The 23496-nt window shown below is 44.6% G+C and overlaps 1 protein-coding gene across 6 annotated transcripts in view; it reads left to right on the top strand.

Annotated features, from left to right (window-relative positions):
• The window catches only part of ASTN2 (astrotactin 2), a 598926-nt gene that overhangs the window by 330143 nt on the left and 245287 nt on the right, over positions 1-23496 (top strand). For all 6 annotated transcript variants that reach the window (XM_059715568.1, XM_059715571.1, XM_059715569.1 and 3 more), the window contains one exon: positions 2946-3096. In XM_059715568.1, coding sequence (XP_059571551.1) covers positions 2946-3096 — 151 coding nt within the window. The remainder of the gene's footprint in view (positions 1-2945; positions 3097-23496) is intronic.

Here is a 23496-nt window from a genome sequence, read left to right as displayed (position 1 = left end):
TGGTCAGTTTTCAGGATGGAAAGAAGTAAATAGTGGGGTCCCCGAGGGATCTATGTTGGGACCAGTGCTGTTTAACATATTCATAAATGATATGGAAAAGGGGGTGAGAAGCAAGGTGACCAGATTGGTGGATGACGCAAAATTAGTCAAAGTGGTAAAGACCAAGGTGGACTGTGAGGAACTCCAGAAGGATTTGGCACAATTGAGCAAATGGGCAACTAAATTGCAGGTGAAATTCAGTGTAGAAGGCTAGGGATGGACATTACACATAAACCGGCTTAAGTGATCAGAAACTGGTTTAAACCTGTATCAGAACAGATGTTCAGTGCACATAAACCAGTTTGAAAATGGCTGAAACCAGTTTGAGATGAACCTGGTTGAATGTAATATCAGACTTTACTGATTTGGGTCAAACTGGTTTATGCAATGTCTGTCCTAAACTCCCTTGCTGGTTTAAGTTAAATCAGAATCCCCCAGCATCCTGACATGCTTTCTGGGCTGGGGAGGGCTACCTGCTCCACAGCAGGGCTGGCCCCTCCCCTCTGCTTCTTGGCTACAGCTCCAGAAGAGACTGCAGGCTGCTCTTCCCCCCACCTCCCCACTCCCTGCTAAGCAGCAATTCCTCCTTCCCTTCCCCTCCACCTTGTGGCGAGGTGTCTGTGTATTAGCTAGCAGACCACATGCTGGCTACAGTCTGTGCTGTGGCAGACAGGACAAAGGGAGAACCACCAGGTAGCTGGTAATGTCCCTTGTTGTTTTATTAATGGGCTGATAAACACTGACTTAGGGGTGATAAACACTGTTATCTATTCCTACTGGGCTGGTGGGGGGGAGGGGAACTCCTCCCTAATCAGAGCACCTGCTAGGGCCTGGCCATGCCCCCTCAGCTCAGTACTGTACAAGGGAAGGGAGGGCTGCTGTAGTGCCCCCCTCCCCCCCACCCCCCGCCAGCTTCCAGGCTGAGCCACTTCAGGCATGTGCCTGCATATCTGGGATGTCTCTGTGGCTACAAAGTGGTTTAAAAAAAAAATCATTTCAGTTCAGCAGCCATCAAAAAGGCAAAAAAAAAAAATGTTAGAGAATATTAAGAAGGGAATTGTTAACAAAACTGAAAGTATCTTCTTGCTCCTTTATAAATCCATGGTATGTCCACACCTTGAATACTGTGCCTTGTTCTGGTCCCCGTACTTCAATAAAAAGATACAAAAGAACTAGAAATGGTCCAGAGAAGGGCAGCAGTGATTATTAGTGGTATGCAAGGGCTTCCATGGGAAGAGAGACTAAAGAGGCTAGGCCTAGAAAAGATGCTTGATCTAGGGACATGATAAGGGTTTAACAAAATACTAACTGACAAAGAGAAAATATATGGATTCATTATTTATTCTCTCTCACCACTCAAGAACACAAAATGAGCCTAGTAGATAGTAAGTTTAAAACTAACAAAGGAAGTTCCTTTTCACACAGCATGTAATTAAACCATAGATCTCATTGCCCCCAGATGTTGTGGGAGCTGACAGTTTAGCCAGATTCAAAAAGGGATTGAACAAATTGTTGGAAAAAAGAGCATCAGGAGCTATTTAGCACAGAAGTTAGCGATACAACTTCTGAATTAGAACTTCCTATACCATAAATACTGGAGGCTGCAAGTAAAAGAGTGAAAAAAAGCCCTGGTCGTACCCAGTTCACTCTCCCTTTCAGCATCCACTTTCTGTCGCTGTGTAACAAAGGATACTGGGCAAGATGGACCTATGGTCTGACCCAGGGAATGGCAATACGTATGGCCTTATGTGATTCTAAGTGGCTAGGGTGGGTTTCTTCAAAATGCCTTGGCCCCTGAAAGCCAGTGGGACCTGTGATCTTCCTTCACTTAGGTCAGAGTGCTCAAAGGTTTGTAAGTATGTGCAGATATAAGTATCTAGGAACTATCAAAAGCCCCTCAGTCCTGAGGACTAACCTGGGGTCTAGATTGCATCCTGGGCCTCTGTCCTGGGAGCCGTTTTGCAGGAGTAAAGTTTACCACAAAGCGGTGGAATAACTTGCACAGAGGGCAGTGGGATTGCAACCAGTGCTGAGAAACCTAACTGCCACTGCCTGCTGCTCATGTCTACTGAGTAATCCACTCATCATCTGTCTTGCTTTATTCCTCTAAAGGTCCTTTTACTGGCTGTCTGGAAAACGGCAGCATTTGAAGGATTAGAGGGCAGCTGATTTATAAATCTCAGGATGTATCTCACTCTCTTATGCTGAAATGTTTATGTGTGTATGAGTGTGTGCACACATGTGTGTGCGTGCATAGGTGCATGTGTGCATGTGTTGGTCCAGCATGTGGGAAACACAGGTTATAGGCGACCGACAAGTAACTGCAAGGTAAGTGAGGGTGTGAACTTGCAGTGTGTTTGCTTCTCTGTAGTAACAACTTGTGTGCATGCTTTAACCCCTTGGTTAAAGAGGCAGCTTGCCTTCCAGGAAGTTGCTCCCTTTTTTTACCATAGGGTATGTGTGTACTTGCAAGCAGTTACTACAGAGTAGCTCATGCACGCTCCACTTCCCCTTCCAGTACCTTGTTCTTGTGTCCACAACTCTAGGTACAAGTCCTGCTCTGCCTGCTTAAAGACAAAATTCATCATCCCAAATGCCCCGGAATCAAGTAAAACAGGGGCTTCAGGTGGGATCCTCCATGCGTCAACTAGTGCCAGGTTGTAGAACAAGGGAGCATCTCTTAGAGCCAGGGACCAGAAAGACTTTTCTGACAAAGCCTTCCTGGAAACCAAGAGAACCCTATGAAACATTACAGCTTTGTCGAAACAGCACAAGTTGCTGAAACGTTGTACTGGCACAAATATTCTGAGCAAGTCAACTCTTTTTTTCCCTTGGATAGCCCTGCAGGCAAGCTGCCTACAGTCTGGCTCATTTCCCAGTTCTAACAGTGTCTTTCTCTCTCCAAGGGAAGAAGCAATGTTGTCCACCTACTTTGAAACCATCAATGACCTGCTCTCCTCCTTCGGGCCAGTCCGAGACTGCTCGCGCAACAATGGCGGCTGTACCCGCAATTTCAAGTGTGTTTCAGACCGCAAGGTGGACTCCACGGGCTGTGTGGTATGTACACCATTGGGCAGCTACTGCTCTGGAGAAAGTGTGTGTTGTTGGGGGATGTGCAGAGGGAGGTGTTTTTTGCTCTTTGTCGATACAAGTTAAGGAATTGTTCTTGTCTTTTGGGAGGTATTACTGGGTATCTGTCTATCCCAGTGATTTTTATCATTTTTAGACTCAAGGCATCCCTTGGAAAATGGTAGCTGTTTATTTTTGCTTGTTTTTTTGACTACAGAAAAATAATTGAGCATTTGTTCTCTTGCAAAGAACTTAGAGACCACAACAGCTCAGAGTGTTTTTAATACTATGGATTCCTGTTTGAAATCTCTGAATTTATCTTGTGAATCATGTTTGCACACCTAACAGTGCTAAGAGTGTGAGGGACCCCACAGCACCCTTGGAAGGATCTCAAGGCAATCCAGACTGTCAAGCGGAGGATCATTGGTTTGTCCCTTAAGCCCTCCTCTTTTCTGCTTCTTGCTATGCTAGGCAAGAGTGAACTTCTCTGGCCCACATGCTTGGGTGTCCTGTAGGATCTCCATACACGTCTGGTAGAATGGTTTGAGTTGCAAGGAGAGGGGTCATGGCGAGGAGGAAATGCCCCCCATTCCTGCTGGTTATATTGGATAACACATGAGATTGCTGTCTGAAAATTTGGACAGATGAACCAATTAAAGCCCTCATGACCCTTTCAGCCTGAGCAGTAAGCCACTTTATGTTGTCTTACCTACCTATTGTCATTAGGAAGGGAAAGCGGTGATTGGAGTCAGGTATTTTTTTGGTGGGATTTGGTTATTGACCCTGGATGTTCACAAAGTTCTGTTTCCCTGAACACAGAAACTAATAGCAACAGGCTGTGGCCTTGCTCAGATATCCAGTCTGCCTCTCGAGCAAGTACTGTGCCAAAAATAAGCCCTGTTTCTTAACTTCTGCCCTGGGCCATGGTTGCCACTCTTGCTTTCTGCTGCTTCCCTGACCACCATACACACACAGAGAGCTTTCCAAGCAAGCTCTTCATTCCCTTTCCTTTACACCCACTTCCTAGGAAACCTCCCTAACCTTACGGCTCAACTTTGCTCAGGCTGCGTCGTGCAGCCCAGTGTCTCACGCGGTAGCTCTACTGTCAGTTCCAGTTCTCGTTGTGTAAAGAAGCATTGCTGCTCCTTTCATGGTGTGCTCAGCACAGCACACCTGTGGCCTTTCAGCTGATCTGCATCTGATGGCAGCACAAACAGCTTCCTACAAAATACCTTTCTACAAGAGGGCATTGGTTGCTGTAGGTTTGTTTTTTACATAAACTCTGGAGGTGTGCATATGTCAGGAAACATGTTCTCTGCGCAAAGCTTTGTGAAGCCAAGTCAGTTCTTGACTTTCACAATTAGTTTTCCTCTTTCTGTAAAACAATCCTGAAAACAACAAACAAATCAGCATAGGGCTGTAGTCTGGTGACTTAACTACAAGCTTTACACAGTAGTGTGGAGTATCGCTGTCTCACGGGGCCAATCCCAACTCATTATACAGACGAGACTGCTAACCATATCTCTGCCCTGTGCATACACACAAGTATGCACACTTGTGCTTTTTCCCTTTCTCTTTGTTATGTATCCCTTGCACATATACAGGCTGCCACAACTGCACTTGTGACCTTCCTGCATGTTCACCTACAATCACACCTGTTAGGGGTTGTGTTTTCTTTTCCTGTACACACCTTTTTGCATCCAGTCATAAACATGCTCACTCAAACTTGTGCTGTTTCTCTTGTGCTCGCATACCTCCTCCACAATTATACACTTGCTCACTTTCTGGCATGCATACACAAGTATGTGCACACACCCAGTACACACATGCACACTCTCTATTCTTCCAGCCCCTTTAGCATCCTCATACTCCCCCAATCCTAAAGCCACTCTGTTCACTGTGGAAGTATTTCCTGTTCCCCCTCCTTGTCTCTGTAGAGGCAGAAGTTAAGTGTCTCTTTACTTATTGAAGATGTTTATGTACAGTATCCTGGAAAGGTCAGACTGGAGTGATGCTGTCTCTGGGGTGGCTTTTTCATTATCCCCCATTTCCGAGTGCTTGGTAAGGACATTTAGTATGGCAGCCGGATGGCGCTGATGCTTTGCAGGCCGTGCTTTGCAAAATGTATCCTTACACGCTGGTTTCCTCCCACTCCTTTTTTCCCCTTTTCTTCCTTTGAACTTCTCTCTCTCTTTTTTTTTTCCTGTGGGTTTCTCCTGTTGTTGTTTTGTTCTGTTTGCCATTTTGCCCTGACAACGAATATGCCTCCCAGATATTGTCAGAGCCCATCGGAGCCGTGATTGCTGCAGGCTGCCAGGAAGAGACACTGAGACGCCTCTTTTTAAAAGTCAAGATGTATTAAGATAGAAATTGTCAATAAATTACAGGCCTGGCGCTCCCCACGCCGGCACATGGAGCGGCGGAAATTGAAATCTGTGTCACTCCGGGAAAACGAGGCCTCCCTCCCTACCCGATAATGACTAAATTAGGCTGTATTTAAGAGAACAAAACAGGAAAGGAACAGGAAATTGAGGGAGGGAGAGGAGGGAGAACAAGTAAGAAATCACCTTGGTATGCCTTCTGTTCCCTAATGGCTGTGGGGGAGAAATAGAGCAGCCTCCACATGGGTGGAAATTTCTGGCTGCCAAGAGGCACTGGGCACTTGCTTTTTCAGGCTTTCCCAAGGCACACATACACGTGTGCATGCACAGACACCCATACGCACCTTCACACGTGCATATAAAACCACTCATACGCGTACACATGCACACACTCATGCAGGCATGTGACCACTTCTTATTTCTAGTCTACATCCTTGTAGCAGGGAAAGGAGATGAGTTGGCTCCATGAATTGCCAGGATCCCAGCCAATCTTGGACAGGCAGAGGAGCCCCCTCCAGTCCCCTTCCTTGCCAGTCTGAGAAGGAGCAGGAATAGCTGTAACAGAAGGTGTGAGATCACAAAGCTTTCATCTCTCCCTCTCATCGTCTCCTTTATTCTCTCTCTTTTTCATCCCTTGCTTCTCATCTTTTCTTTCTCTTCTCTCTCAGCAGCAGAAATAGAAAACCCCAGTGTGTCCTGCTGTGTTAGAAAGGGGAGGAATCCCTGCTGGGCTATGAAGCAACTCCAATCCCAGTGTGCCCAGAGAGCTCCCTAATGAGTGAAGGTGGCTGTACTGGGAGAAGGGCTGACATTCAGGACAGCCTCATATTGCTCCATTCACAGGCCCCAGCTGTAGCCTGGCATGAACACCACTGAGCTGGTTGCATGGGGAGTGAAGGACTGATCATGGCCCGGGATGACTGTAGTAGATTTATTATAACCCTTCCTCTGGGAGACCTGGTAGAGCTGTTACTCAAACTGCTGCTCCCTCAACCTTTTGGAAATAGTCTTCTTTCTTCTCTGTTTAAATATCAATGGGAGATTGATTTGGGACTTTGGAGGAAAAGCAAAGCTGGCTCAATGAGCAGGCAAATTGGTATCAGATGATGAATGATCTGGAAAGCTAAGCTCCGTAGTCAGACACGCTGAGGGACAATGTCAGTCAGTGGCCGCTAAAGTGAACATTCGCTCATGGTTGTCTCTGTGATCAGGAATAACATGTCATCGGGGTTTATGCGTGTCTCCAGGGAGGATTCTTCAAGAAGAAGAAGTGCAAGGCTTTGTGTGAACTGCAAATGCTTCTGGTGGAGCTCACATGCCAGGGCTGGAGTAGCTCTGCTGGCAAAAACCCTGCTGTGGCCACAGCTCTGCTGGCAGAAGCCACCATTGGCCAGCTGAGCTGCCGGTCTTTGGAGGAGAGGATGTTATTCAGGCAGCAGAAAGACTCCTCCTGCCAGCACAGTTGTGTCCACATCTGGGGGCTTGGCTGTCTTCATGCTGCTGCTGTAATTAAGGCAGCAGCAGCCCCCATAGAGTAGGCAGAGCTTCTGGTTCCCCACCGAAGAAGGGCTCATCCCAAGAACACTTGACTGTCATTTTACTAAGACAGACTCTGGGGCTGGTGAACCCAAATGGGATCTGCTGATAGAGTCCACAGAGCATCATCTCTGAGAGAAGGAAGGGCTGGGCGTGATGATGACCAGGCTGTAGGAGGACCCAGAGCTGAGAGAAGGGAGATGCCTCTAATAATCACATCTCTGGTTTCTGTTTCACTTAGCTTCCCCTCTGCCTGAGGCAGTAAAGGGGGTGAGGTTGAACGGCATCCCAGGAATAATCCCTTCCTGCTGGACTCAGACCTATACATCCTGTACCAGTCACCCACACTTTTAGGGGTGAAGCCATGGAAGGACAGAGATGGGTGTATGATGAGGGGTTCAGGTTCCTTGTGACCCAGCTTTCAGTCCCCATTGGTGGAATGGGAATAGTGCTGCTTCCTTTCTCTGCCTTGTCTATTTGGTTCTTAAGATGGAGAGAGAATAAGACATCTTTTTACAAAAATAAGTGAAACTTAGGTTTATTTTTATGGATTTGCCCAGGTGCCAGTCAGATTTTCAGGCTGAAATGTAGCATACTAGGTTTGACAATTTGGTAAGTGCTGTCAGCAGAATTGGCATGGAGTTAAGGAGGTACATTTTTTTTTAATTGAATCCAAGGAGAGTTCTCTTACTAATGTTAACTCTAGGTGCTTATCAGAGCAACCTTTTCCTTGGACTGTATTTTTTAAATTGGTGCACTAATTCTTACCCAATCAACAACTTATTAATCTTCTAAGAACCACATAAGTATATAATCAAAGGTTCATCAATCAAATATAGATCCAGCAAAGGTTCTAGGCATGTATTGAACATAATTTATTCATGCAGTCTTGTAAGCAATTAATATTGACCAGGGTTGGTGGTTCCCTTCTCATTTTCATTGGACATGTTCCAAATTGCTCTCAGCTTTCAATTGTCATGCTTATTTTGCTGCTTTCATTGCTATCCAGTAGATGGCATCAGGTCAGGGTATAATCATTTTCTTATCGGAGGCTTTTAATGTTTGATTAATTTCAAGATCCTATTTTTAGATTACCCAAGCTAATAATTGAGGTTGCCCCTTGAAACCCTTTATTTCAGATATCCTTGGTGATGAGCTTCTCTTTCTCAGTATTGTTTTTCCTTCCTCCCCATCTATTTGCTTTTCTACCTAATGTGTTCTAGTCACTCACTTTGCTTTATACTCTTCTCTACACTGTCCTTTCACAGCATCTGATGAAGTGAACTTGGGTTCAAGAGAGCTTGTGATCTCTCTCTACATATGTTTTGTATTTAGTTTGTCTATAAAGGTGCAGATCTATCCTGCCTTCTATTTCCTTCTTGTGCCATATCATTTGTATTCGGTGGCTAAGCAGGTCTTTGATGGTCACTCAATGTTTAGTAGGTCTTGGTCCCTTTGAGTTCTGTATATCTTTGATTTGCACAGAATGCAAAACATTACATTGGAGAAGAAAGGACAAATGATCATGCACACATGTATATTTAGGTAGGAAAATATACAGTTTCCCATTTGGGATAAAAGACATGCTAAAGAAATACACCAGACTATCCATGGCATATTTGATTCATAAGGTGGACAGATGTGCAAGTCATGATTTAGGATAAAAATGTGAATTGTACTTTATGGGGAGAATCAAGGATGTACCAGTAACCCACCAAGCATTCAAACAGAATCACAGCTTTCCCACCCATTTCTTGATCTTGATTCACTCCCAGTGCACAATGGGCCACTTTGCAGATTAAAAAGACTAGTTATTCTTGCCTGGTAGGGGTTCTCTTCAGCTTGTGAGAAGAAAGGCAGTTTCATCCACTCATAAATTGTAGGTGTGTAAGACTCCCTGGGGAACCAGTACTTCAAGTTTAGCTTAGGTGATGGTCCTCAGAGAAGATATCCCAAGTGCTGGCATGTTTGTATTGATCCCCATTGTTTTCAGTTACAAGAGGAAGTTAACATGTTGAAACTTCTATACATGTGGGTCATTACGATGGACAAGTGAAAAAAAGGAACAGGGTGTATGTGTGTCCATGTGTGATGTATACACATGTATATGCACAACACATGCATACACACAAACATAGAGTAGGGTTGGAGTGAAAGTCCAGAAAATACATGAGGCAAGAAGGTTTTGAGATGTCTTTTATTGGACAAACTATATAGTTGGAAGGGCTCTTGATCATTAAGTGCTCAGACCTGAGGAAGGTTGCTTGGTGCTGGAAAGCTTCTCAGATACATACATGTGTGTATATATCTATATGTATGACTGCAATACAAATATCATCTCTCTATATAGCTCAACAGTATATGCAAGTATATGTGTACATCTGTTTGTGTGTGTATTGTGCACCATGGGACCCTGGTTTTGATCAGGCTCTCAGTACTGTTATAATGCAGATGATAAATCATCTCTTGGGACACAGGTTGAGTAGGGAGCTTAACCTTTCAGCCAACTGATACCCTGCAAGCCTTGGAAGTAGGTCACAGAGTTGAGTATGAGCCATACCATTTCATGTAGAGCAGCTAGCGCTGTACTTTGGCAGCTTAATAGGTCAGTGCAATTTGGAGACTGTCTACACTGCTCATGGAGTGCCAGGGAAATAGTCTCTCTTGTTTGCTGGTTCTAGTGTGAGATGCCATACCCAGAGCCATCATACCTTTGAGATGCCATACCCAGAGCCATCTTGCCACAGAACAGGAAGGTATGGAGGTTTGTAATATATGGTTCTGCTGAAACCATGCTTGGAACATCATGCTAGGTGCACCTCACTACCTGAAAGATGATGAGACATTGCTTTGGCACTTGGAGAATGATAAATGTGCTCAGGTGTTTAGCACACACCAACTGCTGAAACTTCCTTAGCCTGATGAAGGGTTTTTGAACCCGAAAGCTCGCTTAATAACTATTCTCCAACTATTTGGGTTGGTCTAATAAAAGATATCAAATTCACCCAAGGAACCTTGTCTGCCTCAGGTGTTTAGAGAACTCAATTTTGGGGTAAAGAGAATGAAAGATAGCCACCTGAGCTGCAGATGCCTCAGAGAGGAGAGCTATGTGCAGAAGGTGGAAAAAAAAGAAAATATATTATGTGCTTCAGGCCAAGGCTACAGAAACAGAGTTGCCTTTGGGCTAAAATCCAGAGCTAATTGCCCCTGGGCAACTGTATACAAACCGGGATGGTAACTGAGGTAAAATGTCCTGGGTTAGGGCAGATTCACCTGGTTTTAAGAGATGCTTCATAGATTTCATAGACATTAGGGCTGGAAGGGACCTCGGAAGATCATCGAGTCCAGCCCCCTGCCCCAGGGGCAGGAAGTCAGCAGGGGTCATAGGATCCCAGCAAGATAAGCATCCAAATGTCTCTTCAAGGCGTTCAAAATATGTGCTTGAACCACCTCCGGTGGCAGTCTATTCCAAACCTTGGCTTCATGTAGTCATAGGTTTTTTGTGGTCCCCCCCCTCCCGGTGTGTGTTTTCCTGCTGCCCTCCCCAAATTGTCCTATTCATGTGATTCTGGCCTTAGTGAATCAGGGGCAGTTAATCCTTTTCCCCCTTTGAAGGGGAAGTTTTGATACTCAGGAGGGCAGTATTAGGCCCAGGTATTTAGTTAATTTGTAGCTGCCTTAAGAGCAGCCGTGCAACAATGCAGAACATTGTTGTAAATAGCTTAACCCAGCAGTTCCCAAGCTGGGGTCCACAGACCATTTATTAGCAAGACACAGAGAATTGCCTGGTTATATGGTGTTGGCTCGTCCTCTTTGTTTCCAGCTGTTACATCATATTAGAGAAAGCTGCATATATCAATTAATTATTCCTGTAAGCAATCTCTGTAATTACCATGGGGACATCATGTGATTATCAACAGGAATGGGTTTGTTTGGCTTGCTATTAAGTGGGAAAAGGAGCTGTGTGCCTCTGTGCTGTGAAACCCTATGCTATAAAACTAGTTCAGTCTTGCCTTTCTAGACATAGGGGGAAGAAAAATTAGCCACCGTTTCCAAATAGGCGCTTAAGCCTTAGCTCAGCCTGTCTTGAGATAATCCTTCCCTTTCATTTCTTTTCCACATCATGATGATGGTGTATTCCTGACCTACTGTAAAGCAATGCAGAAAAATGACTCAATTTAAGACTGTAACCATTGCATACAGATACAGAGTTTTCAATAAGGACCAGACCACTGGCCCATCCATCTGGTTTGTGACCTCCAGCACAAGCCAGAAGCTGGTGTTTCAGATGGAAGCAGATGGGGCGTATAGTTAGAAAGGTGCTAGTTGAAAACACAGAATTTTTATTGCGTGGGAAGTCCGACACTTCAGAATTTCCTTTCACTGCAAATCAGCACGAAACGATGACATTTCAATATTTACTGCAGAATGACAATTCTGAAATATTTTATTTTGGAACTATCAGAGATCCTTTTTCTAAATCCTTCATCTCAGTGAAGGACTAAATGTTTCATTTCAATGAAGTAAAAAATGTCATCCCTGTGATATCGTTTAGGCTTCGTTATACTGCACTCCGTCATTACGCCACGACACGACATGACACGACACGACACGACATGATACGACATGACACGACAACGGAAAAAAACATGTAGTGGAAACAAATTGGTTGGATTTTATGAAAACAAAACATTTTATTGATTTCCCTGTGAAACGTTACATCCAATCAATGTGTCCTAGTGATATGTTCAATGTAATCAAATCTGGATTTTCTGAAAGCTGTTTGTCAAGATTATTTTTTTTGGTTCACAAGCTCTAGTTCTAAAACACCCATCCATTTTTATAGAGATATACGTGTGAGACTATTCCCAATCACTGTAGTTCTTAGCTGATGACCTAAAGTAGAAGAATACTATTTAGTGGTAATGTGGTAGCATTGAAGGGCTCCTATATACGGACACGATTAATCATGTCTGCTGAAGCGTGGAAATGAATGAACTCTAGCAGCCTCCAGCATCACATGTATCATTGTCCCCACACTGAAAAATGGCACTGGGGTGTTTTAAACTAAGGCTTATTCAATAAGTTCTAGTTCAAAGCATCCCACCACTATTTTTCAGTGTGGGGACACTGATGCATATGACGCTCTGGGCACTTTTAATTAATTAGCGCAGCTCTCAGAGGTGCGCTAATTAAAGTTCCCCTTCTCCCCCCACCAACACACACACAAACCTCCCGGAGCATGTGTATAAATGCCCTAAGAGCCCCAGGCTTGGATTAGAGTCCCACCATGTGAGGCACTGTCCAGACACAGGACAATAACATCGTCTCTGCCCCAAAAGGTTTGTAATCTTTGATTCCTGGTATTAGTCTGAGTGGCCCCTGATATTAGAACTGATGAGAAAAGTATCTAAGTCGGGGCTAAAGCCAAGATTAAATTAGCAGTAACCAGTGGAGAGTTACCAAATGTATCTGGAAACTTTTCAGAATAGTCAAGAAATGCAAAGCAGCAGGCATTAACCAGAGATTACATGTGCAAAGAAGAGAGGGGAAACAAGTTCCTTAGATGAATGGGTAGCGTGACTGTCATCATGGGGGTGAGTGGCAGATGAAGAAGGCAGAGGCTGACATATTCCAACCAAACCCAGAGCAAGCCTTGCATGGTTCGTGATGCAGTGGGGATGTGATAAGGGTGGGGAGTTTAACCTTGGCTTCTCTGACATTTTAGAGCTGTGCAGTGGGATTGCAGGATGTGGGCCCAAGTGCTGGTTCAGGAAAGAACTATATTTAAGTGTAAGTAAAAATAAATACTTAGTAATATAGGAAAACAGAGGGAGGTTGTGTTCCCTTCTGGTCTAGAGAGTTGGTAGAAGCTGTACCAGCCCCAGCTCACCTCCCTCCCGGGCTCAGCCTTTACTGACAATTTAAATGGTAACAACATATATTTTCTCCCAAGCCCAGCTCTCCCAAGGGGAATCCCTGCAAGGCCTGTGTGGCTCGGACCATCTTTCCTTTTGCTCCCAAAGGAGGCCGCAGCCATAAACACATTCTGATTGCAGCTCTTTGGACCTGCTGGTCAGCGTGATTCAGGAGAAGGAAGTCACCATACATCCTTGTACAGCGTTCAAGCACATGGAATCAGGGTGCCTCACTGGAGAGATTCTGTATCCTCATGGGGATTTTAAGTCTGTCCACCAGTTTGGTCTCTGTGGCATGCAAACACACCGTGGTGTATTACAGCTGCCTTTGTGACATCTAAATGGATTGTGTTCTGATCCTTGGGAGGAAAGCTGACCATGGATTTCAGATTGGCCACTCAGGGCATTTGCATGGATTCATTTAGCCTTGCACAGATGTCGGAGCAAGGCAAGCCCTTTTATCCTCATTCTGAATCTGGGAAAACTGAGGTGCAGGGACAGAAGCAATGACTTCCCAAGCTCATGCTTACATTTATAGCAGACCCATCCTGCAAGTGGGCAATCCATTGTTCTGTTTAATTTCCAAATCCTTTACTGATCTCCCTGTGATTGTCATCATGGGGGAGTATGCCGGAAAACACGAGATATTGTGATTCATGGTTAAAGCCTAAAAGACAGATGGATTTGATTATCTACTGCTAAACTAATGATTGATGATGCTAAAAAGGAAGCAGAAAGAGGGTGGGGGAAGGAAAGGAGTAAGAAAAGACAATGGCTATTATTTCAGAAAACAGTTGCAACATCTTTCCCTCTGGAAAGAGTTTATCCTCCAGGGGGGTCCTGAGTATTAGTGTAAAAACTGCTAACAACACAGCAACAGCCAGCGGAGGAGCTTAGCAGACATCATTACTGTGAAGAGGGAGAAAGAATGGGATGGGATGGGGTGGTGGGTGCCACTCACAGAGGTGGGAGACGCAACTGATTTTTTTTTTTTTTTTAATGTTGAGTAGCTTCCTTTCTTGATGAGAACCCCAGAGGCAGAGGAGGTCTGAATGACTGGGTCACAGAAGTGATGAGACTAGAGAGCAGTGGCCTGTCATTTTTTAGCTGGAGATCCTTGGGGAGAAAGAACTCTTGGAGAGAGAAGGACTAGAGATGCAATTAGGACAGAAAACACTGGAATGACCTCTCCCCTTGTGAGTATGAGGGGTTAGCACAGAGCTGAGAAACAAAGAGGTTGCATATGGCCCTTTCTGAGCGAGCTGGTGGTCCCCCAAAATATCCTATTTGAAATATATAACCCATGCCCCATGATACCACAGGTCTCTTCCCCATATGCCCTGTGTTTGCTTCTGAGTGATAGCTGGAGCACCTGCACAATGATCCAAGGCTAGCCTGGCTTTCTCATTTGCAAGGGAACTGCTTTGATGGCTCAGCCTGCAATAGGCTTTGGATGGACTTGGGATGGAGGAGCAAGATGGAGGAGAGCTGCTCTGCAAACTGGCAAAGGCAGAGTAAGCACTGAGTGTACAGGGGTAAATACCTGGGGTCTCACCAGGAAGTCATCTCACCACCTGTGGTGATAGACATGTTTCTCTCATGACAGAAGCCCATATGGCACTGCAACCTTTCTGGCAGAGCAAGTCCTGCCTTAGAGGCACTTGAAAAAACCGAACCTTAATGAGGGCTTATAAAATTGTGCTTTTTCTGATGGCCACTCTGCTAAGGAACTGGAATTCAAAGCATTTCTGGACAGATGGAAGATACATTTCAGTGTTAGCAGCATATTAAATATAAAATGAGGTCTGATTAATTCTGGAGCCTTTTACCTTGGACACTGTCCCTTCTCTCACATTAAGGGGATTTTTCTTTTTAATGAAGTCATCTTTTTCCTTGTATACTGGCTACATGACTTATAGGCCTGCAATTTTACAAGGGCCTTGTCTTGGCTTCTAATGTCATATCTGCAGTCGACTGCAGGCACAAATGATGGTACGTGGACATCCTGCTTCCTAATATGCAGGTGCTATCAGATAGCTTGATGCCTAAGTGTTGTGCATTGCACCTATGCAACACCGGGCCTGCATTTCATTGCTCATGCAAGTGGGGAGGCTGTTCAACATTTGGCTCTAAAATATCTCAGTATCTCAACATCTCACCTCCTCACATTGCAGCTCGCCAGCGCATGGAATTCTGCTGCCCCGGGATATCGACAGCGGAGGTGCAGTTTGCAAGGTGTGCTCAACAGAGTTGAGCTGCGTGAGAAGGAGGCAGGACTTTTGGAATGCTAAAATTCAGCCTCACCGCACCAATTCCAACCACGTTCTGGAGGACGACTGCTCTGGCTTTGGCATTTCTGCCAATGAATAGCCGATGCTCTTTGTGCATCATGGAGGGTGATGGTGGCCAGCAACTCTGTTCTTGTGGTCCAGTGGGCCTCTTAATGGGAAAGCTTGCAGGGAGAGAAATTCAGAACAGCACATCCAGCGGGGGAAAGGGATTGGAGTAGCACTCAGGGAGGGTGCAGGGCTGATTTGTGGTATTCCTGCTAAAAATGTTGGCCTTTACTACATTGATAAATGGACAGAGACCAGCAGTTCACTTCAGATAGGGCACTGAGAAACCATTGACTGCTCTCTAACTAATTTGACTAAAACCAGTGACAGATCTTTCTTTATCAGCTTCCAAATCTCCTTATTAAAAATGCTCTCCAACATGTGCCTTCTGGGGAAATAGCAAAAATATACTATGCATGTGTTAGCTAAATATATCTAGACACACAAACATATTTAATGCATTTGCATCCTGTTTCAGAGCCAACAAGCAGATAAACTTACTGCCAGTGCACACATTTCAGTAAAATGATCTTCCCCAGCCTGACACCAGCACTCCTGCTTTCATTTCAAACTAAAGAGGGGTTCATGTGGTGGGGTGGATACCTGTGGGCATAATACCTAGGAATTAGCTCAGGGCTTGTTAACTCTTTCACCAAAGACCAACTCTGAGGCAGTGATCAAAAGTAGTTACCTTGTGCTTTCTCTTTGGTGGCCTGTATGATAGGAAGTTGGTGGCCTCCTTCTATCTTGCAGTGGACTAGTACCTACGTTACAAAAAGTGCCACCACAAAAGGCACTTATACCCTCCCCTCCTCTGATAGCTGTGGGTAAGAAAGAGTCTAGGTTTGCCTCATAAGTAAATTACTTCCTCTGTTTCTCCCATTGCCATCAATGATGAGTTACATTGGTGAATGAGGCAAAATTACCCTGTTACTATCTAGTTCGTACCTGCTCTGTGATGCATTTCAAGGCTGCCTCCATAAGCACAGACTGCTTTGGGCTTTTTATTTAATGTCCTCTAGGGCCGTATTCCAGTAAAGTGCTTAAGCACATGCTTAACTTTAAATGTTGAAGCCAGTGGGTCTATATTCCTTTGCCTCAAATTAAGTGGGTGCTTAAGTGATTTACTGGATCAAGCCAGAATTGCTCAGTGACTTAAAGTATTGAGTCATCAACCCTTTGTTTGATCTCACCAAACATACAGTTCAACCCATCCTTATTTAGGGAGGCATTTAACCACATGCATCTGTTTAAATCCCCTTGATTCCAGCTTTCCAGAATAGGGGGTCTGCAGTGGTTTTGTGCTCTTCCTGGATGGGATAGAAGTGGGAAGCCAGTATGCAAGAATGCAGATCAGTGAAAATGCAAACGAGTGGCAGTGAGGGTTGGAAGTGTGAGAGACAACAGGTGAGAAACAGGCTGGAGGGTGGGGGAAGGGAAATGGTGACCTGGTGATAAAATGTAGCTGGTACATTGTAGCGAGGTTACCTGGGGTATCTGATGTCAGGCAGGTTATAGTGTGCCATAAATCCAGTGTCTATATTTAGTCCATGATTTTTTGTATCCAGGAGGCTGATGAAGTTAAGTTTGTAGGCTCGTCTGTGAAAGGTGTTTTGTAAATTCCCTTTGAGGATTAGAACAGTGAGATTGGAGAGGGAGTGATTGTCTTGTGAAAAGTGGGCATCTACAGGTAGTTGTATGTTTTTGTCTTTGATGGATTTTCAGTGTGCATTCATTCTGGTACACAGTTGTTGTTTGGTTTCTCCTACATATTTTCCATCAGGACATTTTGTGCACTGGATTGGATATAAAACATTTGTGGAGGTGCAGGTGTAAGACCCAGGAATGGTGATGACTCTGTAGTGGGGTGCAGTTATTGTGGGAGTGGTGGAGATGTGTTGGCAGGTTTTACATTTTTTATCATGGCCTAGATCCACTTGGTGTGTTTTGTGCCATAGGAAGTTTGCTTCTGGTGATGAATTTGGCCAGGTTTGGTGCTTGTTTAAAGGGAATGGTGGGTGGTTCTGGGAAAATCTCTTTAAGAATTGAGACATCTTCTAGTATGGGTTGCAGTCGTTTGAGGATTTTCCATGTAGGTTCCAGGGAGAGATGGTACGTCATAACTAACGGTGTGTGATTCATGGGGATTTTCTTTTTGTACTCCAAAAATTCCTTACATGGTATTCAGGTGTGATCTATCTCTTTGGAAGAGTGTCCTTGTTGGGTGAAAGCCCTTTTGAGATTTGTGAGGTGACGATTGCAGGTGTTGTCCTTAGTGCAAATTCAGTACTTGGCTGCATATAATAGCTTTCTTGGTATATTTAGGGTGATTGCTGGTTCTGTACAGATATGCTTGTTGTTCTGTGGGTTTCTTGTATATGGTGGTTTGTATTTTACCATTCTGGATAGTGATCATAGTGTCTTAAAAGGAAATGTTGCTGCAGGAGTATTCAAGAGGTAGTCTGATGGAGGGGTGATGACTGTTGAATTTCTGATGGAAATCAATCAGAGATTGCAGGTTTTCAGTCCAAATTATGATGAAGTCATTGATGTATCTTAAGTATAGCGTGGGTTTGATGGTGCAGTCCTTGAGCAAGTCTTCTTCCAGGTGGATCATAAAAGGATTGGTGTATTGTGGGGCCATTTTTGTGCCCATAGCTGTGTCCATCATCTGGAGGAAGTGTTGGTTATTGAAAGTGAAGTTGTTGTGTGTGAGGATGAAGTGTATAAGTTCAGTAATATCTTTAGGTCTATACTCTGAGTTGTTATCTTTTTCCTGTAGATATGTAAGGCAGACTTGGATGCCATCCTGGTGTGGGATATTGGTATATAAGCTGGTAATGTCCGTGGTGGCTAGGAGGGTGTTGCTGGGTAGATGGTCTGTGTTTCTAAGTTTTCATAGAAAGTCTGTTGTGTTTTGGACAAAACGTGCCCTTTTGGGTGACAAGAGATTTTAGGATGGATTCATTGAAACCTGTATTTCCTCAATCAGGCTTCTGTGGTTGGATACAAGTCTGCCTGGGTTCCCTTGTCTGTGGATTTTAGGGAGTACATAAAAAGTCCCGGAGTACGTAGTGGTGGGATCAAGTTTTGTAGTTTTTCTTGTGGTTCAGATGGAAATGGTTTCATGGTAGTTTTGAGTTTTAAGGTGAAAAGGGGAGTAGGATCTTCCTCTAGTTTTTTTGTAGTAGGTGGTGTCAGAGAGTTGTCTGTTGGCTTCTTTTATGTAGTCTTCCCAGTTAAGGATAACTACAGCTCCTCCTTTTATTTGCTGGTTTGATTACTGTTTGGTGGTCAGGTCTTGGAGGTTTCTATGGCCCTTCTGTCTGAGAGGGAGAGGTTATGGTGTCATGTGTTGTTGATTATTTAATTGTTCGTTCTTTCCCTGAAGCAGTCAATATAACGGTCAAGGTTAGAATTTCATCCACTGTGAGTTGTCCAATCTGATTTTGTTTTTTGTTTTTTTGTTTTTTGTGGGTTTTTTTTTGGGGGGGGGGGTTGATCTTTTCCTCAATGTCATCAAAGGATGAAATGTTATTGGAAGTAGATTCATTTTCATTGTGGAAATATTCCTTAATGTGGCGGTGTCAGAAGAATTCTTCTAGTTCTCCACATTGTAGTATTGTATTAAGGTATTGTTCTGGACAGAAATTCAGGCCTTTAGAGAAGACAGAGGTTTCTCCCACGTGGTTTTTAAGAAGCAGCTGAGGACTTGGATTCACATCCACACTGCTGACTGCCTCCAGTGCTGGCACACCTTTCCTCAGCACCAGCTACCAGTGCTTTGCAGAAGCTGTGCTTTCATCTCTTCAGTCTCTCCAGCAAAAGAGGCTGCTAAAGTTCAGAAAATGCAGCAGAACCATAACATAGGGCAGTTTACTCTTTACAGAACCAGTTTATTAAATATTCTTTTTTAAACTTAATAACAGAAAAAGGAAGCCAAGCTGAAAAACCCTGTCAGGCAATTTAGCTAGAGAGTTAGTTTCCTCTCATCAGCGGGATTTGTGTCAGTAATGAAGCATTTCTTATGTTTCCAGTGACCCCATCACCTATCTCATCATTAATGAGCTTTGTAAGTGCGGAACGAAAAGTGTGCCTTAGCTCATTGAAATAAACAGGGACTGGTCAGCTCCTTCCTTCCTGCAAGAAACAACCCCGTGTGGTTTTTAGTTGCTGTTTCTTTAATCTCACCTTAAAAGAGACCCCTTGTGCCTCCTCTGCCCTGGATTTAATGAAGGTGAGTCTAGGCAGAGTCATCTTGTACCTCCTTTGCCCTGGAGTTAATGAAGGTGAGTCTAGGCAGAGCTACTTTGTTCGTGGCTTATTGGTGAGGCAGAGGAACATGGAGCAGAAACTGGGCAGTTTGAATAAGGGCCCAGTCAGACCTTGTTCTTGATGTGGTTTTAGCTCATGAATCATCGATGAATGGGCATTTTTGTTGCTGTTGTTTGTTTGAAAGCTAGTGATCTGATATGTCAGTGCAAGTGGTTAGTGTGGTCTAGAGAAGTGGTTTTCAACCTTTTTTCATTTGTGGATCCTTAAAAAAATTTAATGGAGCCACGTACCCATTTGAATTGTAAGTATGGGTATTCATATACTTTTGATTGATCATAGTCATCTTTTGAGGACCCCCTAGACATAGGTTGAAACCACTGGTCTAGAGGGTCAAGCAGGTGATGCAAGGGCAGGACTCCTGGATTCAATTTCCAGCGTTGCCATCCTTTCTCTATGTGACCTTGGGCAATGTCATTTGAAAACAGCAATTCCATTCCGAAAACTACCAGTAGGTAAAAATAGCACTTTCTTATTCAGCATATCTGCTCTCCGTGCATATTCAGAGCCCTTTCTGCTGACTGTAATGACAAAAATAGAGTCCTTTTTTTTTACTCCTGTTAGTCTTGCATTGCCAACGCGGGTAAGGCAGAATGAGCTGGAGTCTGTTCCACTCTGTGCATCATCAGCAGAAATGTTTACAGAGTGGTAATCAGTTCCGCCTGTGCAAGCCTATTGATGGCAGTGGAGTTGCATGGTTGTGGATGTGGGTCTGATTTAGCCTGCAAAAGATTTTTGATGGCAGGTGATGAACAGGGAAGTGGGCATCTAACTTGTCTCTGAGTTCCCAAGTGGATTTTGCAGAGCCGGGGATCAAGGAATGGAAAGAAAAACGTCTCGGTATCTACATTGAGAAGACTTGTGAGACAATAAACGTGGACCCCAAGGTTACCAGTTTGACCATCACTTTTCAGAACAGAACTCTTCTCCATGCAGTCTCTTTCTCTGTAAAATGGGTCAAATCCTTGCCCCACCATCTGGGTGGAGAGGGTTACTTTTTTTTAGCTGTTCATAAACTTATCTTGGATTTTTTGATGAGCAATGCTCTAGAAGTTTCAAGTGTTCCTTTGAACTTCAGAGGTTTCTGGTCCTATCAGTTCTGATTAGCTTAGTCCCGGAGATTGGATCATTGTTTTTCAGAAACCTAGCTAGCAATTTGGTGAAGCTGTTAACCTACATGGAGAAAATAGAGTAGCTGCTCTTAGTTTTACAGTTACTGCAGAAAGTCAGCTGGCTGGCATGGTTTTGGTGCCTTACCCTGCCTACTCCTACCCTGTGCAGCTTGTCTATTATGGATGGTCTGGTGAAGGATGTGTCACCAGTGATAGCCCAGATAGAAATATTGGCTGAGTGGGCTATTGATTTTATAATCATTTTCATATGCAACCCTCCCCCACCTGTGTCACTGCAAAGGCAGATCACAGATTGAACTGCGGTTGAATTGATGTGGGATTGATTAAAACTCACAGTAATTATTGGTTCGCTGTTGCCCAAGCCAGACAAATCAATGTCAGCAATAACGGATATGGTTCTTTATTAAAGCTCAGAAAATACTCATCCAGCACTGTGTGTGTATAAGCCCACCCAGGAGCAGAGACCTACCTTCTAGAGCTGTCTATAACGTGCACGTGCAACCTGTGGGCTCTTAACCATATGGCCCATGGCCACCCTTTCCAGGTAGCCCCTGGCTGAAGGCAGTGTGAACAGGGTAAGAGCAAATCTGACCAGCCACAGACTTTAGTGACAAGCCAGCAAACTTCTATCCATCTGTCAAGGAAGATGCAAGTAAATTTACAGGGGCCAAATCCCTTGAGATGCTGAGTAATTCCCATTGTCTACGGAGAAGCATCCATAATGTTTCCACAGAAGATGATGATGCTCAGTACATTGCCGGATTAGGCCTTGTATAGTAGTGAGGTAGTGTTTAACACTGGTGAAAGTAGCTCAAATAAATGCAGCCCCTTGCCTAGGCAGCTATCCAGTTCATAGCAGGTTGCCTTCCAGCAAGGACCCCACTCTCAGGGGGAGAACGCGGGTTATTTTCTGTGTATCCATTGAAAGCCCTGCTCCTCCTTTCCTTTGGACAGAGACCAAGAGAATATCTGAAGAAAATTCTTGGAGCCTTTGTCCTCTCACCAGAGCTAAATTTGCCTGGTGTGAAAGTGGCACATGGTGCTTGTGGTAGCTTTATGGCTCTTGGGGCTCTGCAAGGCCTGGAACTGCCAGGTGTGATCCACGTTCCCTGTGGCCAGTGTAGGGTGCCCTCCCTGGCCCCTCTTACAAGAGCCAAGGGGCTGGCACCTCAGCGGGGGTAAACTAGTGGCACATCTCCACTGAAATGAAGGGATTTACAGCAGCTGGGATTTGGCCTAATTCATCATGATACCAACATGAAGGCAGAGACTATGAAGATTGCCTGTCCCCAGGTGGATGGGTGTAACCCCCTTTAGTAGCATATACCTGTAGGTCCCACTTTAAAAGCTTGAGATGTTAAGGAGCTCACTGCTACCTGAAACACGGCTTATTAGTTTGGGCAACAGTATTTCCTGTTTTTAGGCTTAGTTCCTGCAGATAGTTCATCACAGCATGAGGAGGGAGAGTGCCCCACACCCAGGCAGAGTTTACCCTCACCACAAAGTACAGAAGGGACTAAGAGATTCCTTGGCTTTACAAAGTGATCCCTTGACCCATTTCCATATACAGGGGTGTGTGTGTGTACCTCAATCAGCAATTTTAGCAATAGCATATCACTGAGGATCTACATAGGGTAACCAAGCTTCCCACTTCTTTGCCTTGCATTCATTGTTGCTTCCCTCTCTGCCCCCCCCTGGGCAAAGATAGCCATCTCCCCTTGGTCATTGCCTCACCTATTCTGTATCCAAAGAAGATGATCTCTAGTGCTTGTAGTATGAAGCCCCAAGTCTGTGCATTGTGCTTAGGAGATGTCTTCCTGAGAGAACTTCCTGCTGTACTGTAACAGCTGGTTTGTGAGCTGGCTTCCCAAAGCCCAGGGCTAAGGCTGAGGGAGGGACTTTATTTTAGAAATTTCACAGCAAGCTATTTACATTCCATAATTAATGCATATTAGAAGGCATAATTACAAATAGAAACAAACCATGCTTCCTGGTGATTAAAATATCAAGCTGGGGAAATGTTCTGAGGAGCGGGCTCCAACCAGAAAGTAGCTGAAAGTGTGTGGGAAGGTGCCTCAGGGTGAACCTCCAACACTTCAACCTCCTGTTAGCTAGCTCAGCCTCAGGGAAGATGGCAGAGTCTTTCTGCATAGGCAAGAGAGGGGGCTTCTACCTCCTTACTGCACTGCTTTCCTCAGAGTCACCACTGCTGCTTCAGGAGTGAGTGCAGCAGGCAGCAGCTCACAAATGAGTCTGCAGTCTCCACAGGTGTGATCCTAAGGCAAGAGCTCGGATAGGATCTAACCCAGGGCCCCTTGAGGTCAGTGGAAGGACTCCTATTAACTTCAGCAGGGTATGGCTCACAGCCCTGCTGGAACAGTTCAGACCTTATACTTAGGAGTCTGTTTCAACTGTCCCTGCACATCAGCATTCGTCCTGCCCAGGAGGGAGAGAGGAGCTAAAGAAGGAAGTTTAGCATACAGGGATCAACCCAGGGCTTCAGCAGCTTCAACATGCCTGCCGCTGCACTCACTTAACCCTTTGGTCCCTTCCAGGTACAGTATCTGTATCTGTACCTCTTTGCACAGGTCCTATTACTCTCTCTTTAGGGCACAGGTCCTATTACTCTCTCTTTAGGGCAGACCAACTAGAAAGAGGGTGCGGGGATGCATTTGCTCTCTCATAGCCACACCACACAATTATTCTGAGCCTATTTTTTCCAGGCTGCATAGCACTTGCATGAGGCAGGCGT

The sequence above is a fragment of the Alligator mississippiensis genome, chromosome 12 (genome assembly GCF_030867095.1).
Source record: "Alligator mississippiensis isolate rAllMis1 chromosome 12, rAllMis1, whole genome shotgun sequence".
Classification (NCBI taxonomy): Eukaryota; Metazoa; Chordata; order Crocodylia; family Alligatoridae; genus Alligator; species Alligator mississippiensis.
The sequence above is the reverse complement of the archived record's forward strand: the minus strand, read 5'-3'. Positions and strand labels throughout refer to the sequence as shown.